The sequence below is a fragment of the Ammospiza caudacuta genome, chromosome 8, assembly GCF_027887145.1.
Source record: "Ammospiza caudacuta isolate bAmmCau1 chromosome 8, bAmmCau1.pri, whole genome shotgun sequence".
Lineage (NCBI taxonomy): Eukaryota > Metazoa > Chordata > Aves > Passeriformes > Passerellidae > Ammospiza > Ammospiza caudacuta.
Genome location: NC_080600.1, coordinates 30,047,102 through 30,070,118, shown reverse-complemented (window position 1 = coordinate 30,070,118; position 23,017 = coordinate 30,047,102). Strand labels below are relative to the sequence as shown.

The following is a 23,017-nucleotide window of genomic DNA, read 5'->3' as shown; positions in this document are numbered from 1 at the left end:
CTAAAATTCACAGTCTTGAAAACATACAAACATTATAGACATCTGCTCTGATGCTGTATTAGATTTTCCTGCCTCAATTTAATCTGACATAACCAGTGGATGGAGAAGTGTAGCCATTCCCTGCAGAGGTGATGATTGATCTCTGCATCACAGGAGGAGTTAGAAAGCTTTGCCAGCTGAGATTTATGTCTTAGAAATCTGCAAAGTTGGGATGTTTTTTAACCATTTTAAAAATACAATGTAGGATAGAGGTGAGACAAATGGCTGCCCACACTTCCTGGAGCTGATTTCTATTTATATTGCAAAACTAAGCTGACTAGCAACCAGTGAATGATTACTGCTTGGATGAATTTGGTGCCTTCATTCTTTGTGGAAAGAAATGCATGTTATTTCATACAACCTCCTCTGAAAATAACAGGTGTTTGGTAAAGTTATCATGATTGCTATGCATTTATTATGTATGAATTTGTGACCATAAGAGAAGCATCGATAAATGTGATAGTCCTTAGGAAAATTAGAAATACTGACTGCCTTTTCAGTGGTATCTTCTTAAATGAAGATGTTTAGCCAAATCCCTCCAGATATGTGTAACTGATTCCCTGCATACCTTTCTGATTCTCTAATCCACTAGACTTAATTCTTCGTTTCACATTTGGGATGAGACTGCCTCTGCATTATTTGGGAATCTTCAAGCAAATTCAAGTGTTCACCCCTGTCTGCATAAAGGAGACAAAGAGCTTCAGGAGTTGAGCTGCTGAAAGTGAGAAAGGCTTGTCCAAATATTTCTTATCCCATTCTTAGCTGTGGTGGCAAACATTCTCTTGCAGCCGTTTATCCCTTAGACACTTCTTCCCAGAATCCCTGACTCCAGCCTTCCTTTTGTCTGAGTAAAGTGGGCTGCTTCAGTGAGTTTACACTTCAGTGAGTTTACACTTCAATGTAATTGTTTCCCAACTAGATAAACATTTGACAGCAAACACAGAGTTTCAAACATTGCCAAGATTGCTACAACACCCTCTAAATGGTGTCAGATGATCTCCTGTTTGCTGCAATGTTTACTGCAGGAGTGTCTGAAACACACAAATATCCCCCTCAATTGCTTCCTGTCTCCTTCACTCTTATCTCACCTCGGCTGTTATCTCTTCAGAGTAGGAACTGGCTTTATTTTGAATTTTGCATGATAACAGGTAGAGTGTCAAAGCTCAATGATTAACAAACTGTTAAAGACAAATCTCAGCAGGAGCCATACAGGATTGCAAAGGCTGGATTTTCTCTAACAAAACATTTCCCATATGAAACTTTGGACATGCTCTATTTTTTCCCACGTGCAAATTCCCATTTTGAGCAAGGATATACAAAAGATGAACAGAAATTGAGACTGTTTACATGTACAGGGGCAAAGAGACTTTGTGAAACAAGTGTAACCAAACTCTTCTATCTTTAAGAAGCCATAATAAGTATATATATTATATATTTATTATATATTTATATTTTTTCTTTTTTTTTCCATAGATATATAATCCCAGACTTTCACTAAGGAATACTATAAAGGCAGCACCACCTAGTGGTACCAAAACCAAAGTGTAGTATTTTCAGTGGTTTGCCGAAAATCCTTTTGGAAACACACGGGAAATTCAGCTGAAATTATTTTTTAAATACCCACATGACATTTACATGTTTTAGTCTTTTTTTTTTTTATCTTGCTTCAATAAATACAGTCCATGACAGAGGTGCTCACTTCCAAAAATCAGAAGGGTCCAGTGTGTCAGGGCCCAGTTTTCCTCCCCAGAGATGGTATTGGCACATGGATTTACATCTGTGCTCAGTAGCTGTGCAGTGCTGGGAGTATCTTTAGATCATCCTACCGTCTGCTTTTCACTTGCCCCTGTAAATCCTCTATTGACACTTCAGGAGGTGAAAAACCCTCGGATTCATCTGCATCCGTGGGAGCCTGCCAGGGCAAACTACCATTGTTCTGAGCAGCGAGAATCAGTGGTTTGTTACAGCCCTTCTGAGTCTTCCTCTGGGCATGCACTGGTGGAGTTTGGCATTACCAAAGATATAAATCTTAGCAATTCTATGAAATTATATGATAGCATGTTTTAAAGTTAGAAACATTATGTGACGTATGGAATTCTTTATCATTTCATGGTTGTGGATATTTATTTTTTTTCAGTCTTCCCCACGTCTCAGAATGACTTCATTCTAAACTCTAATTCTCCTGAGAGTTTGAAACCTTCCACACCAGTTTATTGATTCATTGTTACTGGTGATACCTGTTTTGAACAGGCATTGTCCTTTGCCTTAAGGAGTAAAGAGCTTAACCTGAAAGTATTTGAAGAGATTATGTCCTCTTACAATATTCACTTTTCTAGACTAATTACATGAACTTTTTGAGGATAAATTTAATCTCTTGCAGATATCCATGTTTCCACTACCTGTTATCTAATCCAACTGGAAAGAGCAAAATCAACTCAGCAGTTTTGTGTCCAACAAAACAAGTTCTCCAAACCCCATGGTTACATAGCTTCCAGATGTGCCAGGGCTTGATCTGCCAGCAAACCACAGGGAGGCAGAGCACAAACCATTATAGCACAACCCTTTCTCCACTCACAGAAACTATGAACCTGATAACCTCAGTGTATCCTCATCTGCCCAAATCAAACTCCACCCTTCTTGAACAGTGAAGCACACTGTATTACAGCAGTTAGAAGTACCTCTGACAGAAGTTGGGGAAGAATAGGTCAGATTGCATCTCCTACATTGTAGGCTGTATTTCTCATTATTCTCACATACTTGCACTTTCTAGTCACCTGTGATTATCTAAGCCTTCCTCCACATATTACATTTTCAAGTGGTGAGCTCCTCAAATAAATTATTTTTATTTCCCACATACATATATTTTGCTATTAAGTTCCAGCCCATTTCTATTACATTCTGGGTTGTTTAGGTTTGATTTTCACACTTTTTGCCTTTTTTCTTTATATCTTTAATACTGATCTGTGTATTAAGCAGTTAATCAAAACATTAACATTAGAGTCAGTCCTTGGGTATTTCTTGGACAACTTTGCCAGTACCTTTCCTCCACAATGACAGTACCCTTAAGATAATGTTATCTCCCCTTTTGCCAAGTCATTACACATCTTAAATTCTTGTAAGAATGCCCCTCTTTTCTAGCTGAACTATTACCTTTCCATGGAGTAGTCAATCTTTCAGTTCAATACAACAACTTAAAGACTTGAGGCTGCTAAAGAAAAATGCCAATATAAATAGTAATTAAAATAAGAACAATGCCTCGTAAATTCTGTATAAATATTTTATTACGTATAAAAGACAACTTACATGGATAGGTGCTCTATTAGAACAAAATACTGGCTGTTTTCATTAAAAGATTCAAATGCTACAAAAAGCATTTTAGAATGTCTCTTCCATCTTCTGCACTGACATTTTACTTAGGGACTCATACCAAGCAGCAAATGTACTGCAACATACCAGTGGCTGGTGTTTCTAATGATGCTGTGGCAAAGCAAAAGGAAGGCACCATATGGCATCCAAATTTGGATTCAAGGCAGGAGCTCCTTGTCTCCAAGTCAACAAGACCAGGCAGAGTTATGGAGTCAAATACTCAGTCCATAGACTTTTAAACAGATTTTGCAAAACATCTCCTTTGGGATGTCAGCTGCTTCTGGCAAATATAAATTTCTTCATTTGATTTAAGATGGAGACAATTGAAAATAACAATGGGGGAAAAAAAAAGATGGAATAATTGAGAGCCTTGGAAAAATCAGAAGGCAGGCTTGTTCAAGGAAAATACTCCCAAGAGAATACCTGGTTTTCTTACAGTACACATATATGCTCAACACAAGAATAATATTTTTAAAGTCCTTATGTAAGCATTTAATCCTCTACTAGATCAGATCAATTTTGTTTAGTGTTATTTTGTATAGGAGATCCATACAAAGGAGATTTTGGTTCTCTTTTGTCTAAACCTTGAAAAGGCACCACTAAAAGAAATTAAAATACTTTAACAGTGCAACTGTAGTAGCTAGGTGGCAATGTGAAATTTCATGCACACCATTAAAACTACAGAGGTTTTAAATTTTTCACCTGTCTTTGACTTCCAAAGGCTAGACAACCAAAGAAAATTTTTGCCATTTTAAAAAACAAGCTGCAAAACTTTTCCTAAGTTTATTTAGCTGAAATATTTATTATTGTATGTAAACTACCTCCCAAAAAACAGTCAGAGCCTGACATGTAAACAGTTAACTATATATAATTACATATGTACCATAGTAGGATATGCAGGTTTGAACATTGTTCAAGGCATAATGTGGACACAGGGTACAAGGTTTCTCTCAAAAATGGGAATGTAAGGTTAGTGCAGTGATACCAAAGTTATCCAAAGTACCATGAAAGGAAGAGTTTTCTGTTGGGTGTCATAGGAAAAGTAATCATAATAAAAAAAAAAGCAACCAAAAAAATGACCCCCAAAAGACCAAACCCAAACTTCCAGGTGTAAACTCTTTCTGTTAGGCACCAGATAGTAAACAAACTTCTCTGAATGCTTCAGTAGTCACATTTCCATCCAACAGAATTCTGTATTTGCCTATGGGTTCAGCAAGTTAAAATGGGAAGATTCCAGTTCTTTACTGGTGAAGAACAGTAAAATTTACTGTTTCCAGTTCTTACTGTTGAAGAATAGAATAAAGTCAAAAGCAGTATTTTAATTGAATGATAAAAATGTAACAACTACTTTCTTTTAATATTTACATTTGGGTTTGGCATATTAGCTAGAACAATGAAAGTGGCTTGTGCTTTGGTGATGAGAACAATGCCTGGCTTCAAACTCTCCAATGTGACATTTAAACTTTCATTTTTAAGATTTTATTTTTTAAAAACCATATAAAAACATTTTATGGGCATTATGTTTAGATAAATTTGTATATGTTCTGTATTTCAAGTCTAAACAACTTGACATAAGATGTACTTTTTCTATCCTTACTTTTCATATTACTGGGGTTTTTTAATTACATGCAGACTAAATGTTTTTACATATTTAAAATTATCTCAAAATTTAATGTTAATTGGAAACTTTAAAAAACACTGGAGGACAAGAAACAGGAAAATATAAACTTATACATGCAGCTAATTTCCACATATTACATAATAATCCCCTTGCTCTCAAATGCACTCACTGAGTAGCAGCGTGACAAAACCACTGAATGATACTGACATGTCTGAATCTACTTCTGGTTGGCTTTTTTCAAAGCATGTGCTGTTCTTACAAGGAATTCTCCCAGATAAAAGGAGATTCCCAGTGCAAGTAGGAATGTTTTTGGTATGTATTTTCATGTGTAATTAACTGTTAGGAGGAGAGGTAATTGCTCTTATGTACTGCAAGAACTAAGGCAGAACATAATACTTCATGATACTGTCAAATAGCTGCAAACCAGAGAACAAGCATGTTTTAAACTTCCACAAAATGCAAACCTGTTTCCATGAAAATTGTATAAGTACTTCCAAAATGTTTAAGTTTCACTTCCTGTCAGAAAATCTGACATTGATGGAGTTTCCAGGAGTCAGAAGTCCATGAGTTTTGGCATGAACTGGTTCAGTTTTGGGAGAAATTTTGATTTCAAAATTCTGAAGTAGCTGTGAACATAAACAGAACAAGTATTAGAAAAACTGCAAAATTACCAATGAGGAGTAGCCTTTAAACAAGAAAACATAAGAGACTGTCACAAGCAAAATTTGTGTTGCCAGTTTGGCAGTTTAAGTGCTATGATTCCCATCCTGGAAAAGAAAAAGAAGGTGTTACAAGGTAAAGATTATAATTCAAAATCTTCCTCCTCTGATGGAGGGAGGACTGAGCAAGTCCTTTCTGAAGAAATCCCCCAGAACCAGATAAAACAGTCTGAACTATCAAAGAAACTAAGGTCTCCTCCAAACTTTGTGAGGTTCCCCTCTATGTGTTTTTGATTTCACTGCCTTTAATATCAATCAATATGTGAAATTATTAAGAAAGCTGTAGAAATCCAAATCCCATCACTCATTTTTCTGAATGAAGAATAATTCAGCTCTCTACTTTTACACTTTCAAGAGGAAAATACTGCAACATCCTCAACTTTTCCTAATAATAAATCTCAAACACTTTTTTCTATAAATTAAATAATTTTCTTTATTCTTTCTCCTAGTATGACTGATAACCAATGCATTATTTTCCTATACATAACTACATTTTTCAGTGTCAGATGGTTGACAAAGCTTTTATTTAATTTTACTCTTTTTAAAATCCCTCTTGTTATTATCTTTGTCTTCCAAATTTCCTTGAATTTGGCCATATTGTCCTTAAAATGCAGTGCATGGGGATGGCTGTTTATTGCTGCTAAGTGAGACTTCATCAGTGTTTGGCAAGACTGAGCAATTTAGCTCCTCTTTCTGACATACAAAATGCTTGCTAATGCTGCTAATATTATCTAAAATCACATTGCCTTGCCAGAATTGAATGATTTTTTACTATATCACTCCAGTCTGCTGCTATGGTACTAATATTACTCAGACAGTTGTTCATAAATTTGTATTTGTGCATTTATTTATTCTCAAGGGCACTAACTTGCAACTGTATTAATGAATAATTTTGTATTGCTTCTAGCACATTTCTCATTTTTCTTCAAAATACCATATTCATGTCCCCTGATTTTAAATTAATTCACATCAGCTTGGTATCCCATGCAAACTGTAGAAGTATTCTCTAATCCATCACTTACACTGTTAATGAAAATAACAGCCTAAATCAAATGCAGGGCAGACTTTTAGTGAATTTTAATTAAATGCTTTCCCAGTTCAACAGCAATTATTCTATAGCTACTGCCTCCAGCTATTTCCTTTTTCCAACCAGCTGTGAATGCATTTTGTGGGCACTTCCATCTGGAACAAATTTTATTAATTTAATTGAGAGCAAAAACATACAGGACGTGTGAAAATACTTCCTGAAGTCAGAGTACATGACTTAGTTTATACTCCCACATGAGGTAAGTGATCAAGTCAAAGAAAGAAATTAGATTGGTCTGAAACAATTTCTCTTTGATGAGCTCCATGTGTTTCTAATTTTAACTCACTGAAGTATCATCTCTGTGTTTGTAAATAGGTTGTGTGCTGTTTTGCTCTAGTTTATTTCCAGAAAACAAAGCAGGTTCTCCATTGCTTCCTCGAGCCTCCTTTGACAAAAGATGGAAGTGTGTTTGTTTTACCAAGCCCCCTGGGAGCTCTCTCACTCTCAGCTCTGCAGGACAGGCACTAATTGTTCAGAGATTGCTCTCAAAGTTTACTGAAGGAAATTCAAAGAAAAATTCAATCAAGCTTTCCTTTGAATATATAAAATTGATCTAAATATTTTTATAGTTAAGTTATATAAATAGTTGTCAAATCTTCACTATTTGATTGCACAACCTGTACTCATTATTTGAGCTGTAGGCTGTCTTGTAAATGACAAAAAAAATGTAGCAGCTGTTGGGAACATTTTCTTTATGATATGAACCAATCAAAAACAATATATCTCAATATGTACTATTTATATAGCTATAAATTATGTATATCTAAAATGAGAATGAGTTAGAAGAAAGAACTAGAAGAGACAGAAAAGCCCAGAACATAGAAAAATTCTGTCTGCCATCAGTATAAGGATATAAAATCTATTTTCCATCTTTGTAAGTTCTGAATTCTTCTAAATTAAACACAGAAATTGAGCAGGTAACCATTCTAATACACATTAAGAAAGATTTTTTTTATTTGCTTACAAAAGCCTTCTGTACCAAATCTATATATTTCCGTACCAAACTTACCTTTACTTTTATATCCTGTGTACCATACCATCTGCAATGTAGTTTAGGTACTATGCTACATTTCAAGCATGATTATTTTCAATTTTTTAAGTCTCTGCAGCTTGAGTACATCAGACAAAACTCCAAAACAAAGGTTTTGAGCACTGTAGTTAACCCAGAAATAGCATACATAAAAAAAAATTAATACCAATTCACTTTTTTCTTGTAGTGCTGTCATATAGTTCTAACCTGAATGAGTGCAAGATGGATTTCCAGCTCTGCAATTCTTTTTCCTATACAACTTCTGATGCCATAACCAAAGGGGATGGAGCCAAAGTTGTCTACTCTGTCCAAGTTGTCTTTCCTCAGCCAGCGCTCAGGTCGGAACTCATTTGCCACTGAGAAATTTTCTTCACTGTATGAAGTGGCATAATGACAAAGTGCTAGCTGGGTCTGAAGAAATAAATGATATTTATATTTAGCTAGCTCCAATGCACATAACAAAATTTAAAATCATTTGCAATTACTGAAATTTCTGCAATAAGAGGTGATAAAAATTAGGCAACTCTGAGTAATTCTGAAGACAAAAGGAAACCTCAAATATCAAATCCCTTACTCAGTATGTCAAAGGAAATAATCTTCAAATTATTTTCAATGTTGCTGGATATGTTAGAGAACATGCAATGGGGAAGGAGATGGGAGCAAGTCACAAGAATTGGGAATTGTTTCATAAAGTTGCTATGAGAAAAGGGAGAAAGTTTCCACAAACGGAATTAACAGACAAAGAATTGGAAAACTGCAAGAATAATGAAATCCATGGGTTTTTTAATTGAATTGTATCATTACACAGATATGTTATTAATAGACTCCACCATCAAGAATATTAAGAAGAAGTCAGGATGATAAATTTCATTTACAGGTGAGGATCCAAAAAAAAAATCAAAACAACAGCAGCAAGTCAATCATAAAATCTATTTGTGGCATATAAATGGGTATTACTGAAATACTTTCCTCTTAATATTCTAGCATGGTGAAATCTTTTAAAATCAATGAAGTATATATATGTTGGAGCAGATCATATTTCATTTGCAAAAATTAAACTGTTCTCTGCAGAGAACTGCAACAGAACCTACCCCTTTAGGTATCAAGTATCCTCCAATGACCAAGTCTTTTTGGGTCACTCTTCCATTTCCTGGCAATACTGGATATAACCTAGTGAGAAATATTTATCTGAAGTTCAAAAGTAATAACTAACACAATTTTTAAAATGTTAAGATTCCAATTTGCATTCCCAAATATGCAGGATGAATGCCATATTCAATCACACCAAAAATGTTTTTCAGGAGTACAGAACACCTTGGAGCTTCAAAGACCTTGAATCATCTGTAAGAATATGACCATCATCTGAGAAAAGTTATTTATTAGTAACTGAATGTTGAGCTATTTGGTCTATACATTTATTTGCTTTATACATGTGCAAGCATGAAGGTAGGTGGTCAAGCTGGAGACATTTTAGCACTACTGCTAAAGCTGAAAAAGTCTTATTGATGCCTTCTCTAAAATCCTCTTACTTCCCTCACCTCATGATGAACATTTAGTATAAACATATTTTTTAAAAAAGTATGTCACATGCCTTTAATTTAAATCAAAAAGCTTGAAATTGTTGAAGTGGGACTGCGAAGTACCAGTGTGGGGGAAGAGGTTGTTACATTTTATCATACAGACTAAAGGGAAAAATCAAGCTTTCTATTCTCTACTTTAACAGACATGTCCTAGGTTTATGTTACCACTTCTACCATACTGAAAAACATTAAACATTATGTAATCTATCTTATTCATTGCTTGAGCATCCTTGGACACAATACTGCTGAAATAAATAAAAGTAGAAGCAGCAAATTGCACTAGCAACAATAAACTACAAATGCTAAAATGGAGTCATTCTCTGCTAGAATAACATGGAATTAAATCTTTTAGTTGTCTGCTACTTACCTCAAGGTTTCTTTCAGGACAGCTCTAATCAAAGGCAATTTTGGGACATCATGAGCCACTGGAACTTGATCTTTTCTCAGTTTATTGACTATTTCCTCATAAACACGTTGCTGCACCTCTGGGTGCTTTGCCAACAAGTATATGGCCCAGGACAAAGTAAAAGAAGTCTAAGGAAAAACCACAGTCATCAACCACAACAAGATTACATTAATAATAATTTCAAGCCACGAAAAACAATCAGCTTTCAACTATGTGTTTTATATGTTTAAAGTTACAAAACAGGCTGGCAATGATTCCCATCTGGATTCAATGGGAGGTTGCCAGACGTTGCCATCCCCTCCTTCATCCCTTTCTCATCTAAAAGTCCACCACATGTCAAAACAATCCCTGCTGATATTTTCCCAGTGAAATATAAAAAGCAACAGACAAACCAAATGCAAACCCAACTATGTGAGCAATATTGAAACATGAGCACTCCAAACAGCAATGGATTAAGTTAGCTCTTAGTTTTCAATATGCATTTCACCTTTCCTTCCAACAAAAACACTTCACAGGAAACAAGATAAGAAAATTCTTCTCAGAACATTTCCAACCCCTTTTAAGCATATGGGGGTCCCCCCCATAGCATTCACACAACAGAATTGATATCACCACTGCTAAGATTATACTTTATCCTTTTGGTAAGCAATGCTCCACCACTATCATTTAAAAAAATTTTGTGTGAAGAAGAAACAGAACACGAGGCAGGACATGGTTCAACTTCGAGCACAAGAGATTTAAAGAAGGCCATCATCTAATCTTTTTTCACCACAGCTGGATAAAAAATCAGTTTGTGGAAATGTCTTATTTTGGTCTTAAACTTAAGATCAATTTAGAATGCAAATTCATCATGATGGTGACCTTTTATGTCTTGTCTTCAGACAGGGGTATAATGCTTGAAGAACAACTCTCATAAGCTTTTCTTGATTTTCTTGCAATATGGAATGGCTGTGCCTTCTACAATGCAACCCAGTTGCATTCCACTCAGAGCAGCTGGCAATTGTGCAGAACTCTGGTTAAACAGTGTTCCTTCCCAGGTTCCCAGTTCCTTCATAACTTCTCAAAAATTAGGACTGTTCCAGGAACGGACAAAATGCTTTGCAGCCAACAACTGCCTCACAATTCCACTGAAAGCTTTTATAATCCTCAAAATCTCTTTCAGTTTCTATGATAAAATGAGATCTGAATTGACAGCAGAAGAAGAAAAAAGATTCCTTCCATTTTTGTTTTGTGCTTGAAAATGAGGAAGTCAGAAGTATAGTCCTCTCAGAAAAAGACTGTTGCCAGCTGAGAAAGCTGAGTCAAATGGAAAGGGAAATTCTTGTTGGCATGAATATTGTCCTTTTAGTTTAATGAAAAATGTCACACACTAAAAATGGAAAATTAATGATGTGAAAGATTAGAAAATGAATGGGATTAACAACTGTGTTTTACTTAAGAAACAAGATCAAAAACCTCTGCAAATTATTAAGCCCTTGGGACATTTAACCAATGGAGTAATATTCAGCACATAAAGAAGTTTTACATATGCTCCTTATTTTGGAATTCAAAAGTGATTGCTGCTGGGGTTTTCTGGTTTTCTTTAGAAACCTTACAAACTTTCTTAAGCCAAAAGAAATCTGAATTCAATTATCCAGAGAGTTTTTCTTTTCTTTAAGACCATTTTACTTTTTTACTTATTTTAACCTTTTTACTATAAGACTATTTAAGTCCACTTCTTTATCAAATTAATATATTTTTTTTAAAAAATTTGTTCAGTAACAATCATTTATAGTAGAAGTGTTCACCAATATTCTAAATAATTATGTATACATTTTACACGCAATAACTCATCTTTCTTTTTCCTTATTTTTCCAATGGTCATGCTGTAGTCAGTACTGAGCTACACTGATTTCATATGCTAGGAATGAGAGGGGAAGAGACACACATGGCATTAATGTTTCTTCAAATGTAAGGCAAATCAGAGGAATAAAGGATGAGAGACACTTGAAACACATTCCTAGGTGTTAACACAGTGGATACACCAGGCCCACTAACCCTGAGCCTCTACCACAGCCCTCTGCCTCAGCCTGACTCTGTGTTGTCAGCACAAGCAGGGGCAGAGTGAACTGGTGCCTTATCCACATCATTGCTGGCCTAACATCCCCCCAGTAATGGATTCCAGCAGAAAGCAGGTATCTGATCCATAGTGTGTGTCCCAGTTGATTTAATTAGCCATACATGGAAATCCTTTACCAAACTCTACATATGAATTTATTGATCAATTTTTTTCACCCTAACTTTCAGCTAACCTTTCTATTGTGCTCCACCTAAAGTAGCACAAACACCAACCTGATAAGCAAACTTGTAAAAGAAAATGTATGAAATACAAGCTGAATGTAAAGACAATTGCTATTTTATCTGTTTAATAAACTGTGGGACAGACTCCCAAGTAATGAGTTCCTGTAGACCACAGCTAGATCAGAACACTGATTTCATTCCAGTGGAGAGATTACACACTACAGGAAGCATTTTGTATCACTTTAAAGGCCTCGTGGCCTAAATGTGTTAAAATTACATCCTTATGAGCAATGTAACCCCCCTGAGGAGAGCTGCCAGTGATCCCTGTGTACAAAAACAGCTATGCACAAGAAAAATGGTAAAAGCTTACTGTGTCCACTCCTGCCAGAAGCATCTCAGTCATGTTGGCATAGATCTCTTCCAAAGTAAGTTCCTTACTCGCTAGGAGGTGTGTAAGTAGCCCACCATTCACTACTTCTCCTTGGTCCAGCTGAGACTGAATAGCCTTCAATTTGTTGTCAACATGGATTTGACCTTTGAGATTCAAAAAAATTGTTAAGCCTCCATTTTTATTTTTGTGCTGCTTCCGTTCAGTAATCACATTTCTCACGCTACGCTGCACGTCCAGGGGAAAAAAAAAATTCTTTTTTCTTAAAGAAAAATCCTAAAGTGATGGTGGAGGTCCTTGGGTACTCGTGGCAAGGAAAGATTGAGCTGACAGGAACTTTGATAGCTCACAGCATGAGAATGCTGAGCCCAAAGAAAGGACATAAGAGACTTCAGTGCCCTTTCTTGAGGGAAGATCAAAGCCAAGTTTTACACCCACCTGGCTTGTCTCTGGTGACTCTGCAAGAAGTGGTGGGGTCTGCAGGGCATGCTGCAGCTCAGCACAGACGCTGCTGCAAGATGCTAGCAGCAACCAGAAGGTCAAAGCCACAGAACTTAATTACTTTGAAGAGAAAGATGAGGACCATCAAGTGATAAAAATACAAAAACTTGAGTGAATGACATGCTGAGCAATTTCACCCACAGCTCCATGTACACTCTAATGACTGCAAAGAGCATCTTTGGTCGAGCAAGGGATTTAAGAAGAGAAAAACTCCTCCAAAAGATAATGGCTCACAGAACGAGCTTACAAAAAATGAAAATGCATGCAGCTTTCTAATATTTGAGAGAGAAAAGGGGTTCAAGATTTTTTAACACCCAAGAACATTAGAAAAATAAAATTGCAAAGACAACTCCTTCCTACTTACATGAAAACTGATTTATAAAGTAGACTGGAATGTTCTATTTAGGAAAAAAAACCCCATATTGTAGTATATCAGTGTACTTCAATGTCACCTTATACACTTGTATACATACAAATAAACTTTACAAAATGTTTAATTAATATTCAGAGTCTAGTTTATTAACTTTCTAGTCAGTTTTAGTGGTGATTATGTCAGGGTGCTTAATTAAAATTTTGCTGAAGTCAACAAAAGTACCCTCATTAAAATTGAAGTGGCTTAAGATAAAACCTTGGCAAAGCACTTGGACCTGGAATGACAAGTGTGTGCTGAAACAGATGAAGATAAATAAAGAGCAGTATAACATAGGGAGTTTTGAAAGGTACTGATAAAGTTTGCTTTCAGTTGAATATTTTTTAAAACAGTTCCCCTGGCCAGTCTGCATTTAACATGAAACTTACTTCTGCCACAATGTCTTCTTATAATTTTAGAAGAGAAATGCAGCTTGTCCCGTTCAAACACACCCAGAACCTGCAGAAATACAGCTGAACTTTTCTACTACTAAATCTTACTAAATTTGAAGAGTCCATCCCAGGATCTGCAGAACTCTCTCCAGGGTTTTGGAATAAGTGGACGAAGCCATTTGGGAATAGCACCTGCATACATAGTGGTCTTAAACATGCTAAACATCAATTCCAGAGCCTCAATATATTCAACAGTCTGCTGTGGGATGTTGTTTTCCAGGCAGCCCAGCCGGCATTCGTACAGAATAGTGGCCACACCTGCATATAAAAAAATGAAAGAATTGTCTGTAAACATACATGAATATATATTAATAATTTAAAGAATTAACTAGCATCAAATGGAACTACTTTACAATAAATTTATTAATATTATTACTACTTCAGTTGGGGAACAGATAAAACAGAAATTCAAAGCACAGTAAAAGAGCCCAGCTAAACATTGCAGCAAGAGAGTAGTTGCTATGTCAGTAATGCTCAGCATGAGAAGACAGCCAGGAATTCCACCAGAAGCAGAGCAGCCTCCAGCCTGTTTGCTGTGTTTTGCACTGCACTGTGAATCCTGAGCCTGCCCTGCTGGCCTCTGAACACTCAGGGACACACGAGTCCAAAGACATTCCTGATAACTGCTGACAATGGAGGAGTTTCTACCACTGGCTGTGTCTGTCATCAGCTGGTAGCAAATAAATAATGAGTCTGTGTAAATGGATAAAAAGCCTGCACTCCAGACAGTGCTTTTACTGCACACACCATTCTCCACCCAGCCCTAAAAAAAGCAAGTGTGACACTGTTGCAAGTGGCAATATTGACTGTCTCTTGTTCTGACTTGCTGTAATTTTCACAGATCTTTTTCTGCAGTTCTGCAGGCACCTCTAGACATTATCTTTACTGACAAAAATAATTTTAAAATACGATTACTTTCAACTCACTCCTCCTTTCCTAATTTTCCTGCCTGGGAAGATTTTTTTTGCATCTTTTCTTTCTTTTGTGCCTCTTTCAGAAACTGCTAGCTCTTATACATCCTCTCACTGCTCACATGGTCCCTTCAAAGAAACCTTATGTATTGGTTCTCTGAACAGTTACAGAGTAAGTTAAATAAACAGCAAGTCATATAGAAAATAAATGTGTGCCAGGCACAAGTTATAAATGAAAAAGTAAAAGAATGTGAAGAATTTAAACCAACCCATCAATTACAGTGAATCTGTAAGGTCACAGTTTGAAATTCCATAAACTGGTAGTTAAATGCTGGTTTTAGACACTATTAATGTGAAACAGACCAAGCAGGCAGCCAGTAATTTGACACAAAGTGAGCAATCTGGATATTCTTCAAATCCCAAATTACTCAGTTGCCTGTCAGCAAAGAGTACCAATGTTTTTAAAGGGCATTACATAGAACAAGATGGGGTTGTATGCAGCCAGTTGAAGAAATACATAAAATATGTATACAAAACATGAGATTTCTATAGGAACACAGGAAATGCCATACAGGCTCAGGCCAGGGTTTCATTCAGCATTCCCTCATTAATGGTAGCCAGTGGCAGATGATCTTAAGGAAAGCATAACAATCCCATAGTTGGCATCTGTATGCAGGGAAAAGCAGTATTTTTTTCCCACATTAAACTATGAACTGAATTTAGATACATCACATGGGGATTCCTCATTGGAATTTGGCTGGTATATTGTGAAATTAACATGTCTTAGAAGTCACCTGTTAGAAAGTCAGCACCCTTATTCTTGAGAAACTAATACAGAAATACAGAGTACTGAAACTGTTCAAGACCTTGATTGAACATTTTACCTGTACACCAGCATTTCCATAGGAATTGCTCTTTAATAAAATGACTCTATTAAGGAATTCTACTGATACCCACTGCACTGACTAGGAAGACACACAAATGCAGAATGTCAAACTTCCTTTTTCAGATTAATCACATCGGGGCACAGTCATTTGACAGAAATTCCTAACCACAACCACACTGCTTTACATCTATTTTCTTTACAGATCCTGCCTGGGCTTACCTTCCATTGAGTACTTGAAGAAAAGGTTGTTAACATTGGTCACTGTTTCCCCATCCTCCTCTTGGCTTCTGAGGGTGTGGATTCTTTTAATTAAGTCTGTGATAACTTCATTGACTCCTTCAGAGTATACAGCCACATCTTTGGGTTTCAGAATTTTTTGCCTCAGTACACTTCTCATTTTTAGCCACTGCTCCCCCTCCCTAGAAGAAATTATTAATAATGTCAATACATGGTTTTCCTTAACAACCATCAGCTGGGTAAGAGCTCCACAACCAAACTGTTTGCAATTTTTCATGTCAAATGAAACCAAACGGTAAAATGAAAATTATGATAATGTATATTTTGTATTATGCTCCTACCATGTTATTCTGTATTTATTGCACATTCTCATTAAATTTCAGTGTTGCAACATGTCAATCTCTGGGTTGAGTGGCAGAATTTGCCCACTCAGTGATCTGAATTTGATAAGTGTCCCTATGTTAGTCTGTTAGTAGTAGCTAATGCAAGAAATTAGTAAAATATGCTATTAAAATTACTTTAAATAAACATTTGAATGGGTAGTCTACAAAACTGCTTTTACAGAGAAATAGTAGTTAATTATCAAATAAAAGTCTCATATTCACATCTGATAAATCAACAACTTGGGCTGGTACCATAAATTCTGTTACTGATACATCACTTTCAGCTATCCCAGTTCTAAATCTACAAAGTAATAAGAGAGCAGAGCTACCTATAGAGAAACAACTTACAGCTACAGATTCTGCTTTAGCTGAGCTATGCATGGAAACCTTGAGGCTGAAGACTAAAAATCTGAATTCTAGTATCTACATGCTCTGTATGAGAAGAGTATTTGGGAACAGTGGTTCCAGGGACCCCTTTCAAATTCTTATGAAAATGGGCAATTATCTTTTATGTGTTTACTTTAAATTGTTATATTTCCCATTACTTTTTTTACCTGGAGCAATGCCATTGCAAGGCACAGAAACTTATCATTCAGCAGAAGAATTTGGTCTCTTTAACAGTTATCTCCTGAGTCTCCTGATTTAAGATCTCTTTTCACTAAGTATCAAGGAACTGTTAGTCTGAGTCTCAACTGCAGCTTAAGATTTGAGTCTGCAGTGCAATACATAAGACTTTTGCTACCATGAAAAACAGACTGTCCATGACTCAGGAAATTAATTTCCCTCTAAATAAACATCCTATGTCAGTGGGGACTGTGAGTAGTTCCCAGTGGCAATTAACCACACCCACACGCGCTGCCAGGTTATGCAAGCTGTACAGACAGATAGCTCCTCTGCAACCAGCCAGACTCAAAAATATCTGTCTGGGGATGCACTACACTGTGAATTGACCATTCTTTACATTAGTCTACTGAGCGGGCACTTCAGAGAACAATAAAGCTAAAACCAATCTGAGCCAACAATTCCACACAGCACACTGCCTGCTAGATAGAACAGTCTAGAACTGATGCAATGAGCCCACATTCATGCAGTGCAGTGCCAAAGCTAGTAAGCTCTGTTCTATAAAACTGCTTGCAGGTAAGTGACTCAGCTCAAACTCCAGTTGATGCACACTCCCAAAGAATGTCTTCGTGCAAAGCAGCTTACTGCACACTCAATTACACATCACTGCCATCCCTTTGAAACTTCACGGCAGGACAAATTCACAGCATTCACCACAAATACCTACTCCCTTCTCCCCACTAGACCCACAAATTTCCCCACAGAGAAAAGCCTGATTTCCCAGATGACCTATACAGTCCTTCAGAAAATCACTAGAAAACAGGGGAAGTGAAGGGCTGACAGCACTTACGCAGAAATGAGCCCCGTGGCTCTGCCCCGTAAATCTCTGTACTCCTGCCAGGATTCCATGTTGGCTCTTTGTGGTGCTCTGCCTTCTGCTCGGAGCACTTGAGCAACCATGTCTCGATCTGCAATGGACACAACAAACTGGGGACCAAAGTGAGACTTGAAGATCTTGCCATATTCCTGAGTGTGTTTTTGCTACAGCATCACCAACAAAGAGAAACAGAAGCCAAGTATTACTAAGGAAAACTATGACAAAAGGAAACTGACAATTTGTTATACACAAACTCGCTCACATCTAGGATTTGATCCCCAGCCTTCCAGACAAGGAACAGTTTGAAATGTCAGGAGAAGCATGTAAGCATTACTGTGAAATATTCACAAGGAAAACAGAGAGGTCACACAGTTCAGGACCCTGACTGGAAAGACCCAAAGCTCTAAGGCACAGAGTGTGAGTGAAACCAAACACTGAGGAGATGAAAGGACTTAAAAACACATCCCCTCAGATCAAACAGGTTAGAAAGAATGTCTGCAAAAATGAAAAACATGGAAGCATATAAAGTTAAATTACCAGTATAATACAAAGATATCTTTTGTGAATAACTACTTACTCTACCATTTAATTGCTTATAAAGAAGCTATGCCTAAGTTTCTCACACTTAACCAAGAATAATGACAGCACAACAGCCTAGTGAAAAATTGCATTTTGGAACAGACTGGTCAGCAGTAAATTTGAGAGAGACATATTGCTAATTCTGCAAAAGGAAAAGGTGGGATCTTATTCTTCAAGGGGGCTTTATTAAGTGCTTGATCCACAAATCATATGATTCAGGCTGGAGACAAATAAGAGGATTGGAAATTAATAAAGAGGATTGGAAAATATTAAGCTGTGTATATATATTAAAACAAATATACAAAAGCAACCCAAACAGTTTTCCAATAAGATTGCACTATCACTGTCCTGTGAAATCTTACTGATTATTTCAAATAAATTTCATTCTGACATGGTCATGAAGTGAAATTCTCAACTCTTACAAATTCACTTGGAGTTGAGGTACATCCTCATTTCAGAGGGGAAAAAATTTCCCCAAAACTGCAAAGTAGTTATTGGAAAGATATTATAAAGGCTGTGAAAATCAATTTTAAAGCCTTTATTTCTGGTTAAAGTATTAAGACAAGTTAAACTGACCAAAGTTTAACTTTGACACATTACCTACTTTCTAATCCAAAGACATCTGCACACAGAGTTATGCTGATTATAAGCCAAAGATGGTTGACACCAACTGCACTTGTGAAAATCTAGCATTGACCCAAGATTAATTTATTTGAAATATATTTTATTCAATCTTAGTTACATAGATGAATTGTTTAATTGCCAACAATAAGTTAAAGACACATGAATCACTCTTCAAAATATGATACCAAGTACGCTTAAAAAAATATAATTCTTTTTGTCTAGTTTCCAAATAAAACATGAGTTGTGCAATTGTGGTCTCTGCCAGTCACCTCTTAACTACTTTTGGAACACAATGGACAACTTCAGTTGAAGCTCTAAATATTCTTACGATTTTCAAAAATCAGCATCTAGATTCATATGAGATACATGTATTAGTCACCCTGATGAGGGAAATGCTACAGCAGGAACTCAGTTGTCATTTTGTGTGATCTGCTCCTAACCAACACCACAGACAGAGCAATGTACGAACAACCTCTCCCAAAATCCAAAGCATCTCTTGCCTTAGAAATGCTTTAGGCATACTGAACTTGGAGATAATAACTTTGAGAGTATGTGTCTTGAAAGGAAAGCATGAGTTGGGAAAGGAGTGTGGCAAGGAAAAAATCAGTGGAGTGAGGGGAATACAGGCCACCAGTCACAGAAAAACAGGTTCAACAAATTTTGGTATTTAGGGAGCAGTTTATTTTTTCGATGATGGTGAGGTTTACATGGGAAAACAAACTTCAACAGAAAATAAATCAAGTGATGAGCCATCCAATCAAATAAATTAAATACTAGTTTTAAACCAGAAACGACAGAGACAAAGTATTTGGACATCCCTTTCTTTCAATAGACTGAACACCATTCTATCAACTTCAGGTATTAAAAAAATGCCCAGGATTTCTATTTCAATATTTTCTATCACAACATGGGTTTTTATTTCCTTTGTTCCAAACCTTGAAAATGTTCCTCTCTAGTGCCTCACATACCACTCTCACACCAGTCATTCTTTCACACACCATAAATTCAAACTGCCAGCATCCAAATCCCACCCTCCTCACCTTTCTTTTCTTTATCCCTGCATAGCACTGATGAGACAAAAGAGATCCAACCCCATCAAATTAAAAATACTTTCCCTTTGTCATAATTGCTGTAGGCATTACTACTTTGGCCAGGACTAGCTGGAATCCTGTTACTGAGAACAGAACCTCCTTTGTGAAAAGGCTCTCGGCTTCCCCACCCCTTCTGCATATATGTGCGCACCAAAGGACATCGTTTAAGTAGCTGTGCTGGTTACCAGAGGGTTTGGGATTAATTGATTCCTGATGTTCACTGTATTGTTAAATTTAACAGACTGTTAAGTTTAATGCCTGCTTGCATTCTACGTGTAGGCAAACAGGGCATCCTGTGATTCTTGAGACTCTAGGCAGAATAAAAACTAGAATTATATTGCAACTTCTCCTTATCCTTCCTCACACTTTTCTTTCTAGGAATAGTATTCACTAAAGAAGAGATATTCACCATATCAGCTAGCGGTAGTGAAATGGATATACTATTTAGGATGTCTAATATTCTTTTTAATATTTTGAATAATTTTCACTGTTTTGACAGTGAAAGAACTTGAAACCAATGGTAGCATCTTTTTTAGTGTTATGAAACTAGGATGAGTACCTCTTAAATTCTGTACACCACCACAGAGTTAGAGGAAAAAAATAAACAGAATGAAACAAAGAGCTTTAGTTGTCTTCACCTTACATGTGCATGTCTTGGTTAGTAAGCAATTAAGCTGAGCAATTCATCATTAGCAATCTAGTTTGGCTGCCATGGAATACCGCATACATCCTAACATTTCTTCCTAAAAATCTAAATGGTAAATATAAGAAAGCTGGACAAAACTAAGCAGCTTATGTGATGCTTTATTTTTCTGTCTCCTGCCTCTTCCTGGTGTTTTCAGGCCCTTTGAAAATCTTAACTTTCAACTTTTGGTTCTCATACCATTTAAAGTTCGGTTTTCTTTACTTTCCCTTTTCTATTTTAATTTTCTTTTCTCTCTCTTCTTTTTTCCTGAAATTTCAGTAATTTTCAGACAGCAAACCTCTTGGGGTTTGTGAATTTCTGACTGTGAATTTCTTCCTAGCAATTTGGGAAAGGTCACTAAAACAAGCAAAATAATAAATGCCCCGTTTGAAGTATTCCCAACAAGATATGTACAGCCGGCGCAAAGCTTATGGATCCACAGCTGCAGAAGAGTGAAACACGCAGCTTTACTCCCTTATACACAAAGCGCTTCCTTTAGAATCGCTTGGACTACACGGGGAAAGGGCCCCAGGAGATGCACTGTGACTTTTCAGGAATGAAACCCACATGTTTGGCCAAGCAACCAAAAGAATTCATCTCTGGATAGCGACAGCCTTACGGTAAGAGTGCTGCCCATGCCAGCATCCCCGAGGCGCCGCACAGAGATCCCCGCTCCCCAGCTCCCTCAGGGATAACGCGCCCCGCCCGCCCTCACCAGGTGCGCCCCAAGGAGGGGACCCGCCGCGGCTCCACAGCAGCGGAGCTGCCCGGACCGGAGGACGCTGCTCAAGCCCCACCCGGCCCCTGGTTCTCTTGGCCGCCTCCCCCCGCTGCAGCACCGCCACACGCCAGGTGACAGGAGCCGCTCTCGGCCCGCCCTCCGTCCTTCCCTCCCCTCCCCTCCCGCCGCCATCCGGCCCCGCTTCCCGCCACCGCTCCCCTCCCCCGCGCCAATGTGGCGGCGGGGCAGGGGGCGGCAGGGCCGGCCGCGCCAGCCGCCACCGCTCCGGGCCTGTCCCTCGCCCCCCCGGCGCGTTCGAACCGCCCGCCTCCCGCCACAAGGCCGGGGACGGCCGCCGGGGTCCGGCCAGCGCTGACGGCGGCGCATTTACGGGTCTCTCAGGGCACCGCGATAGGCAGAGTGTATTTATGTAAGGGGAGGCCGGGGCAGGAGAGACAAAATGGTCTCTGAGCACGGCGGGGCCGGGCTGAGGGAAGGGCAGCGGCCGGGGCGGCTCCGGGTGCCGGCACAGCCTCATGCACGGGTGGGTGCTGCGGTCTCAGAGTCCGGGGAAGCCCACGTTTCCCAGCCCTGCCCGCCAAAAATGAGCCCTCTGCAGGCTTGTGAAACAGCTCAGTAAAAAAAGAAAAAAGAAAAAAAAAATGTTGTTTTTTTTTTTTTTTTCCTTCTTTGAGGCACCTCCCCAGCGGTTCAAAACGCGCACAAAGATGCGCGGGGAGCGCTGGCGGGCGCCGGGACACCGGGATCGTGGGATCCCCGCGAAACAAAACTGCGGAGCCTCCGGGGCTGCGGGAACTGGAGCGGGGGATCCCCGAAACCCGGCTCTCCCCTGCGGGAAGGCGGCGCGGCGGTGCCCGGCTGCGGCGCTGCTCGCCCGGCCATTCACCGGCGCTTTGCCAGGGGAGGAAAGGAAAGGTTTAAGCAACCCTGGCGTGATTAACGCTCTAAGTACCCGAGGGAGCTGTACCTGGATTTCATGGATGCGGCCGAAGCCGTCCTTCCAGAAGAACTCGTAGAGGTTGTAGAGGGTGTTGGGTCCGGGCATTTCGTGCAGGCTCTTCACGCTGCCCCGGCGGCGCGGGGGGGGCTCCAGCAGCTCCGCTGCGCGCCCCTCGCCTTTGTTCGCTGCCCGCCGGCCGGCCCGCACCTCCCGCGGCTGGCTGCTGCTGCACGGCCGCGGCTGCCCGGGAAACCTGCTGCTGCTGCTGGCAAAGAGCGCCTGGTAAATATAAGTCCTCTCGCATTCAAGTGTCTGCTTGCATTTCATCGTCAAAACTCTGGTGAGGAAAGACATGTCTTTTAATTTCAGAAGGGTCCACTTTGCTGCTGCAGCTGCTTTTTATTTGGTTGCTCTTTCTTCGGTGCCTGCTTTAACTTGTACAAGCAGCACTTCTCCAAACTTACTGCATGAGCATCAGTTTACACAGACCATTATTTAACGCTCCCTCCCCTAGGGCTGGAAAAGGGGGGTGGGTCTGGGATGAGACTTGAATAGAACGAACCTATTATTTTGTATAATTCAAATCAGATAAATTTACCCATTATACATGCTGCCAAAGTCCA

The 23,017-nt window shown here is 38.5% G+C and overlaps 1 protein-coding gene across 1 annotated transcript; it reads right to left on the bottom strand.

The window, feature by feature from the left end:
* Positions 1-4,183: 4,183 nt before the first annotated feature.
* LOC131560809 (cytochrome P450 27C1) lies at positions 4,184-22,748 on the bottom strand. Its single transcript, XM_058809782.1, has 9 exons — positions 22,422-22,748; positions 17,707-17,897; positions 15,895-16,094; positions 13,927-14,136; positions 12,499-12,662; positions 9,810-9,976; positions 8,954-9,032; positions 8,070-8,273; positions 4,184-5,652 (listed from the first exon to the last, which is right to left on the bottom strand). The coding sequence occupies exons 1-9, from the start codon at positions 22,746-22,748 to the stop codon at positions 5,536-5,538; spliced, it is 1,659 nt and encodes a 552-aa protein (XP_058665765.1). The 3' UTR covers positions 4,184-5,535.
* Positions 22,749-23,017: the final 269 nt, after the last annotated feature.